Raw genomic sequence first — 9,551 nt, 5'->3', positions numbered from 1 at the left:
GCAGCTCGGCTAGGATGTGTTACCCCACCCTCCATATTCACCAGATATTGCTCCTTCAGATTTCCACTTATTCAGGTCTCTGCAGAATAGTTTTAATGGTAAAAATTTCAATTCCTTGGATGATGTAAAAAGATACCTTGATGAATTCTTTGCCATGAAACCACCTCAATTCTGGGAAGAGGGTATTTTCAAGTTAAAGGAAAGATGGAGACGCATTGTGCAAGAAAATGGTTGATTAAAAATGTAATGGCAAGTATTTATTGACGTTTTTCTTTCCTTTAAAAATTGGCATGAACTTTCTGGACAACCCAATAGAATGAATCTTGTATTTACTCCTAATAACTCATACAACTAATTATCTCTTGCTCTGATTACATTAGGAAGATTATATATATATATATATATATATATATATCATCCATGAGATAATATTTCATGGAATAAGTTATATTATTAATTTAAGATGCAGCAAGACACACAGACCATATTGGCAGAAACGAAATAGTTGTTTCAAAGGAATTGGTGCTAGTAAGTATACTGAGGAGATCCCCTTCGGTCATGAATGGCTATGGGATTGCACCTAGAAAGTTACCCTCCGAGGCACAAGTCCGGGCAAGGTTGTTTTGTGGAAGGCCAGCAGTCGCCCATGCATACCAGGCTTCCCTCTCCACACCACTGATGTTATCCAAGGGAAAGGCAAAGGCCGATACAGCTTGGCACCAGTGATGTCGCAACTCATTTCTACAGCTGAGTGAACTGGAGCAATGTGAAATAAAGTGTCTTGCTCAAGAATACAACACGCAGCCCGGTCTGGGAATCAAACTCACAACCTCACGATCGTAAACTCAATGCTCTAACCACTGAGCCATACACCTTCACTAGTATACTAGAACCAAACAAATGAGAGTGAAGCATTACGTTGAATACAAAATTATATGTTATCAATACCACATAGTTAACTATGTATGTTGTTTAAACACCAGAGACTGTGGTTTTTGTCTGAGGAACATCCTGTTAAAAATATATAGTGTTAAAAACCACAGTATACTTCAGAGTTGGGAGAAATGAAATTACCCAAAAAATGATCACGAGAGCGACAGATAAGTATTCTGCTTGGTTTGTGGTTTATCAGTGTTACATAATTGTGTCACTTCTGAAACAAAATTGAAATTGCCAGTCTGAAGTATATATAGATAGCGTATAAACTATCAACTGATCTGAAATTGTACTGCAAAGGCAGAATAAATTTGAATAATGCAACATAAGCAGCTCTATAATGTAAACATTATTAATACCACATATGTGGTGGTGTCACATAAAAAGAACTCATTCTGGCACCACATAGATAGCACCCATGTTGGTGACATAAAAAACACTTGTGTTGGTGCCATGTAAAAAGCACTTGTGTTAGCACCATGTAAAAAGAACCTGTACTGGTGCCACGTAAAAAGCACTCAGTAGACTCTGCAAAGTGGTTTGCATTAAGAAGGGCATCCAGCCATAGAAACCATGCCAAAACAGATGGCTGGAGACTGGCGCAGCATGGAAAATGGACATTAAATGATGACGATGATCATCATCATTACTTGATGTATGCATGTTGTTTAAATGTCAGAAGCTGTGGTTTTCTATTTAGGAAAAATTCCTTTATAGACATATAGTGTTACAAAACAATATACATCAGAGCTATATGAAATAAAATTACCCGAGAAGTGATCACAAAATTATATAATTCAAATTCTAGGTAGAAATAATTTTTTAATATATAGTTTTAGTTACTCCAACAATTGAGAGTGACTAAACATTTCTACAAATAATCAGAATTGCTAACCTGTAGAAAAACAGATTTCATAGTAGTCTCTAACACAAAACACAAAAACTGAAATTGGGGAAATGAGAAAAGTCAAATCTAGCTTAGTACTCAACTGGTACATAATATTTTTGACTTTGAAAGATTGAAAGACGAACTTGACTTTGGTGAGATTTGGACACAGAACTTAAGCAAATATCACAAAGCATTTTGTCTGAAGCTGTAACTATTCTGCTGATTCATCACCCAAGAGACAAATTTCATAATGAAGCATAATGTATGATTCAACATTTTCAAAGAAAATATGCTCCTCTATTCAAGACTTGACTGATGATAGTCTTCATCTCAGTACTGGACTGTTTTGTAACAAAAACTTGATAATATGAAGCTAAGGCATAAATTAATGAAGATAGAAGAGACCCATAGCTATTGACAGCATGAAGGTAAATAAATTTAGAAATAAATACATACAAAATGCCCTTCCTTGTGCCAACTACTCCGAGAGTATAGTGGGTGCTTTTACGTGCCACCGGCACAGGAGCCAGTCCAGCAGCCAGTAAGGCGATGCTGGTGTCTTAATTAGAAACCACTCGTGCTAGTAGGGTGCCAAGAGCACCATCTGGGCGTGATCGTTGCCAGAGTGGCTAACTGGCTTCCATGCCGGTGGCATGTAAAAGGCACCATTTCAGTGTGATAGTTACCAGCATCGCCTTACTGACACCTGTGCCGGTGGCATGTGTAAAAAGATTCGAGTAAGGTCGTTGCCAGTACCGCCTGACTGGCCCCATGCTGGTGGCACATAAAAAGCACCCACTACACTCTCGGAGTGGTTGGCATTAGGAAGGGCATCCAGCTGTAAAAACTCTGCTAGATCAAGATTGGAGCCTGGTGCAGCCATCTGGTTCGCCAGCCCTCAGTCGAAATCGTTCAACCCATGCTAGCATGGAAAGCAGACATTAAACGATGATGATGATGAAGATGAAATGAAGAGCATTGTGGTTATATTGTGAAGATAAAAATAATCTAATGTCGGAAATATTTCTTCTTGAGGTTGCTGAAAATGTATGCAGAGAGAGTCTACTTTAAGTAAACCCAGTAGAGGAACCAGCCACTGAAGTTGACAACTATACAAACAAAAGGATGATTAAGGATATGAAAGCAGAAGCAATTGGACTATCAAAGATAGTCACTAAGATGCTGAAAATGTTTGCTGAAGCAGTCAATGAGCTAGTAACTCACACAATCAAATGTATAGTACCAGGAGATATCAACCTCAATGATTGGCAAAATAATATCATTAAATACTACTATGGCAAAGGAGACGCTTCAAAAACAAGCAACTACCGAGGTATCAAACTGATGGGACAAGTTATGGAAAGTGGTGAGATACATTATATAATATATAAAATCCATTCTGTCTGTGTGTATGTGTCTTCTAGGATCTCGGGCATCCTCCATCCGATTGCACTAAAATTCAATATGTAGATACCAACAGTATCAGGGCATATATAAGTCTTGAAAAAATTACAAAAATCAATTTCAGGTGAGAATGCAATTGATAAAGCCATGGGAACATGCATTTATAGGTGCAAGTACATCAACTGTTGCGATTGATACAACGTGTATGCGAGAAAAATGCACGTACAGTTTGCGCAAAAAAAGCCGGCTAGCTTGAAATAATGCCACAAAATGCAGTATATTTAAGAGACCAAAAAAGTAAGATGCAAAAGAGATATTTTCTTCAAACTTGGCATGAAGGAAGGAAAGACTATTTGGTTTCTCAAGACGTTTTTTTTTTGCCTTAACTTTGTTTAGCAAAACCAAAAATGTTATTGAAATAAAGGCATGCTTAATTATTTTTTAATGGAAAGAAAACACTGATTGCTTTTTATTCAGCAGATATGATTCAGCATCGTCCATTGGACCGGGGGGGGGGGGCGTTTTGCTTGTATAATATAACCAGCTGCTATTTGCAAGTGAATATGGCTTGGTGACATGTACTATGCTTTGGCTAATTGTTTCAGATACCTACATTAGTTTGTAAGCAGAGATGGGCACCCTTCATCTAGAGTAATATCTAGGATGTGATAGCTTGGTAATGAGAGGGCTACACCAGCATTTGGCTGGTATTCATTGAAGCCAAGAAGATTGGAGAAATGTGAAATGAAGTTCCTATGTGACCTCATCAATTAAGGGCCCTTGTTACTTCCAGGTCTGTCATATCATTTCCTCAAATAACCATTATTATTAATTAGTTGATTAATCATCATTATTTAATGTCCGTTCTCCATGCTGGCATGGGTTGGATGGTTTGACAAGAGCTGGCCAACTGGAAGAGCTGCCCAGGCTCCAATTGTCTGTTGTGGCATGGTTTCGACAGCTGGATGCCCTTCCCAATACCAACCCCTCTACAGAGTATGCTGGATGCATCAAATATGGCACTGGCAGGGTACTTTTATGTGGTACCGGCACAGGTGCTTTTATGCAGCATCAGCATGGGCACTTTTACATGGTACTGGCACAGGTGCTTTTCTGTGGCATCAGCATGGACACTTTTACATGGTACCAGCACTTACGAACCCATAAGACTAGGATCTCTTAGCTAAGAGAAGGATGTAGAGGACATGCCTGTATGCATGGATAGCTACAAGTTTACTTAGCATGACATATCTTCTCAAGCACAGCAAAAGACCAGAAGTCTCAGTCTCTTGTCATCTCCTCTTACCACTTTATCCTACGTTTTCCTGGGTCTACCCCTTTCATAATTTCCCTCCACAAGTAGAGATCAAAACTTCTTGATGCAGCTGTCTTCATCCATATGCATCGCATAATCATACCAGCTCAGTCTTCTCTCCTGCACACTACATTTGATGCCTGGTATACCCAATTTTTCTCTAAAATCACTTACACTCTGTTGTACATGCACACTGACATTACCCATCCAGCAGAGCATGCTGGCTTCATTTTTTTCAAGCCTTCATATGTCCTTAGACAACCCATGTCTCACTGCCATGTAGGATAGTTGTTTATACACAAGCATCATACAATCTGTCTTTCACTCTGAGGGAAAGGCCTTTTGTTACTAACAGAAATAGCTCTCTGAACTTTGCCCAGCCCATTAATATTCTAGCAGCTATGATTTAAGAACTACCTCCTCCACTGCTAGCCTGATTACCTATGTAACGAAAACTGTCTACTACTTCTAAGGATCAGCCCAGACATTTGAGGGAGCCTATTTTCTGTACATTCCTAGTATTTAATGTACCTGCACATCATCCACATATGAAGACTACATTCTCCATTTACTTTGCTGTGATACTGTAGCACCTCTTACGTGATCACAGCTTGCACTGGACAAACTACATGTAGTTTCTACCAACACTTTTTCTACATATCAAGCAGGGCCATTTCCTGATGGGATCAGTGATTAGTCTGTTTTCCTACTTACTAGGACTGTGGTCTTTGCTAAATTAACTTGAAGGTCCTTTGATTTCAGACCTTGCATGTACATATGAAATTTTTCTCTAGCTCTGGTAGTAATTCAGCAATAAGAGCAAGGTCATCAACATAGAGGAGCTCCCAAGGGTAGCCCATCTTCAATTTCTCTGTTATGGCCTGGAGGACTATGATAAATAAAAGGGAGCTAAGAACCAATTCTTGGTGAACTAGCTGTACATTAAATACCTTGCTATGCTCATTGCTGACGTTTACCTTACTGACAGTGCTCCTGCACATGGCTTGTACAGATCTCACCAACCACTTACCTATCCCTAGCTTCTATATTGCCTACACGAGGAGGGAGTTGGGGACCCTGTTCAAAGCTTTCTCCATGTCAACAAAAGCCAAGTGCAGATGTTTATTTTTGGCCAAGTACTTCTCTTACAGTGGTCTCACTAGGAATATAGCATCAGTAACGATTAATAAGTGAAATACAGCCAGTGTGTGTGTGTGTGTGTTAGTGTTAATTGGCAAAATGATGTTCCCAAGATACAAAAGCAAAATATCTTAAAGTAAGCATTCTTTAAAAATCAAAACAAAACCAAATTAAACAGGCATGTTGTAGGTTATTTCCCACTTTAAAGGAACCAGAAAATATATTTTACAAGTAGAAATAGCCTGTGTTTATTTTCTTTCACTCAATATTTCACAAATTATGCAAGCTGTTGAAACTCGATATTTCACAAAGAGTAGTTTTAAGGATTATTAATTATTTGTTTATTATACATCGCATCCATGGTAACAAGCCTTTTTATTTCGCGTCGTTGGTTACTTTTATTGTACTGATTCATTGCATTTACTACGGTGAGAGTTGTCTGAACAACACTGATTTATCTTAGTTTTATCGCCGATGTATGTTTTGCCGATACCCATGCATAATTAGTATACACACACATACACCACTCGGCGCGCTTTATCGTGAGGCTATCGTAGAAGACACTTATTCAAGGTGTCACAGGGAAGCATGTGGTTGCATAAAAAAACTTCAAGGTTATGCATAACATCTAATGCAGTTAACACTGAAAAGTTATGGTATAATATTATATAAAGTCAATTGCCCAATATTCTATTAATGATTTTAATGGTTGTGGCTGTTGTTTACCCACAGGTCGTCTTTGAGATAGAGATGACATGACTAAAAATGTGACAATCCAGTCTTCATTTTGAAGCTTATATATCGGATGAACTTCAGCATGTAATATGTCCTTCCTTCTTTTATTTTTTAAAGAAAATATGGTGTAATTTAAAGAATATTTACTTGCTAAAACTACCAGATCAAGCCATCAGGGGTCAGACTAAGAGAATTATTAGAGTGTTGGCCAAAATGGTCTGTGGTTTTTTATTTACAATTTACGACCTGAGTTCAAATCTTGTTAAGGTCAACTTTGCTTTTCGTATCATTCCGAGTTGATAGAATAGAATACCAAACGAATACTGTGGTATATTCCTATAATATATCGTAGATATAAATAGAATGATTATAGAAAACTACATAGAGGCGCCACAAATAGCTTGTCATTTTATTGGCTAATAGTAGCAGCATGATTACCAAGTTTGCATTCTTATGCCGATTTCTAAGAATTCCCCATTCAGCTCACTGAGTTACGTTACTTGAATCTAACTACAGTTATTACTAAATTTTAAATTTTTATCAGTAATGTTTATAAATTTATAAATTTCGGTTCGCAAAAATTTTCTGAAAATTCCCAGAAATAATAAAGTTATGAGGAGTTATATGGGGTGCTTAAACCAGAATTCCGCCAAGGGGTGATGAAATGAATGACCTCCGCAAGAAACTCTCAATTAATGTTCGTCTTAGCTAGAGAAAGGGGGAAAAAAATTAACCTTATCCAGCCATGGAAGATCATCCGCCTAGTGATCATTTGAGTTGCTAGAAATAGTAGCAAAATCTGCCGCTCTTAAAAACGATACATTCAACAATGCTGACTAGCATGAAAAATAAAATAGAAGAGGTGGGCATGGATGGAATGCCTTTGATCATAGATTCGAGGACCAGAGATGATATTGAGTTAAAGAACAAGAATAAAGTAGATGAAAAAAATGAAAATAACCTTAATTGAGTGGGTAGTTGAATAGAGACAACGTGACACCAGTTGACGAGCTGACCTTTCAATATCGATCCTTTCATATGCTCATAACAAACCGATTACAACATTAAAACATCGAAATAGATGTTTAAAAAAAAATTACAAATTAATTTATTATATAAGAACTACAGAACTAATTAATGACAGTTACTTAAGATGATGTAAGATTTTTTTCACCTAGATAAGACTTATCACCGGGATGAAAAAAAACAACACAGAAACAATATTATAACAAAACCCACAACAAATTTACCTTAAAGGAGTTTACAAAGTCAAAGAGACTTCAGTTCTACGAGGTATTAGATTAAAAAGGGAATTGAAGAAGCTATAACAGTGTTTATAAATAAATGAATTATAAAAACAAACAAAAATATCGAATCGAAATCTTAGAATTGAGCTTAAGGTTAAGTGGTGCAACTTACATTGAGCAGGTGGCATGCAAACAAACTTTCGAATGAAAGGATGTGCTTTCGCTTTGTTCTTTATGGCATTTGCCAAAGGTTTACTGATTTGTTTGACAGCCAAAGATGCAAGTTTAGCGATGGGGAATGCCGCCACCATAATTATAACCGGAGAGAACGACTCATTAAATTAACAGACACGGTTACTTAGGAAGGTTTCTACTCAATATTTTTCAACTGGCGGATATCTTGTACTAAAGTCAAACTGAAACTAATTCGCACAAATTTGGTGTTTATTATAATTAATTTGATAAATTAAAAAGAAAATATGTGTATTTTGTAGCGTTAGTACCTACAGACGAATAAATACTTTTTTTTTTAACAATGAATGAATGTTTTGTATTGAGCCAATTTTAACTTTGTAAGTTATTTCCGTTACTTTGCGAATGAATAACCAACTGTGTGTATGTGCGTGAGTGCGCGCACGCTTTTATGCGAGGACTCGTTTATGGTAATATTCGTTCAATTTTTTTTGTGGTGGTCGTGGTGGGCGCTTGGTGAATCATTACTTTCAAATCGATCTCACTTTTCTAGACTATTAACTCCATCTTTCTCACTGATTATAATAATATCTGATCTCATCTCAGTGTCTTATCTATGTATACACACACACACACGTCAACTCTAACATACCGAGGAACACTGTCTTACCTCCACTTCACTCCTAACGTACGCACTACACACCATCCTCCTACACTTCACTGTCCACACTACTACATTCTCAAACTTGCACATCTCCGCGACCCACCATCCCCGAAACTGCTTGCACCTCATATCATCACACACACACACACCACTTCTCCCGGTCCTCAACACTCAAATATTCACCTTTTTATGCACACTCCATCCCCCATCCCCTTTCCTCCGTAACTCACACCCACTAGGGAACTGCATTCGCACCGGACCTCTAACCCCCTTTTCCAAACACCTTTTTTTTCACTCGTTTTATTTTTCCATACCACCTCTGCTGATTCTTTTATTCTTTTCTGATGAATGACTAGCGTCCGAAACATCATGATACCTTTCTTTTTAAGCGTTAAATTAATACAGTAAAAACCTGTATCTCTGTCACGTATTATTTTCCTTGCGTGTTCATTGTCTAATACACTTCACTTCGCCCAATTCTAAAATCTCTCTAACTAGAGTGATAAGACAAATGAGTAAATATAATTTTTAAAAAAACTTGTGTAACAGGTTATGCTACTGTTAGATTGGGATCTTTTCGGTTTGAACAGCAGTTTTTTCTAGCGGTGTCATATGAAATTGTCACCCATAAGTATGACCCTAGTATCGATCTATTGCATTTCAATCTATTTTAGGGTTAGGGTTAGTTAGGGTTAGGGGTGTGGGGAAGGGTATCTTTTTTTTCTTCACAAATGTAAATAAACCCAATCTGTTTCTTAAACGAGGGACATATTCATACGGCACAGACTGTTTATAACCTCAATAGACGTAATTGATTGGTTGAAATTGCAGAAATTGAAGAAAACAACAACAAATATCTTACAAACTATAGAATTTTCTCAATAAAGCCAAGATAAAAAGATGTTTTATAAACACATTCTACCAGTATACGAAGTTTTAAAATTTTTAGTTACCTAGAAATTATGTTAAAAACTGCCGTTCAAACCGAAAAGGTCCGAAAGTTATTTATTTTACTATGTGAATTCCACA

The 9,551-nt window shown here is 37.2% G+C and overlaps 1 protein-coding gene across 1 annotated transcript in view; it reads right to left on the bottom strand.

The window, feature by feature from the left end:
- The window catches only part of LOC115232495 (optic atrophy 3 protein homolog), a 9,119-nt gene extending 1,079 nt beyond the window's left edge, over window positions 1–8,040 (bottom strand). The window contains exon 1 of the mRNA XM_029802398.2: window positions 7,839–8,040. Within this exon, the coding sequence (XP_029658258.1) occupies window positions 7,839–7,977 (139 nt within the window). The 5' untranslated portion in view covers window positions 7,978–8,040. The remainder of the gene's footprint in view (window positions 1–7,838) is intronic.
- Between the last annotated feature and the right edge of the window lie 1,511 nt (window positions 8,041–9,551).

This window comes from Octopus sinensis, linkage group LG2, assembly GCF_006345805.1.
Source record: "Octopus sinensis linkage group LG2, ASM634580v1, whole genome shotgun sequence".
Lineage (NCBI taxonomy): Eukaryota > Metazoa > Mollusca > Cephalopoda > Octopoda > Octopodidae > Octopus > Octopus sinensis.
This window is presented reverse-complemented; position numbering and strand designations above follow the sequence as displayed.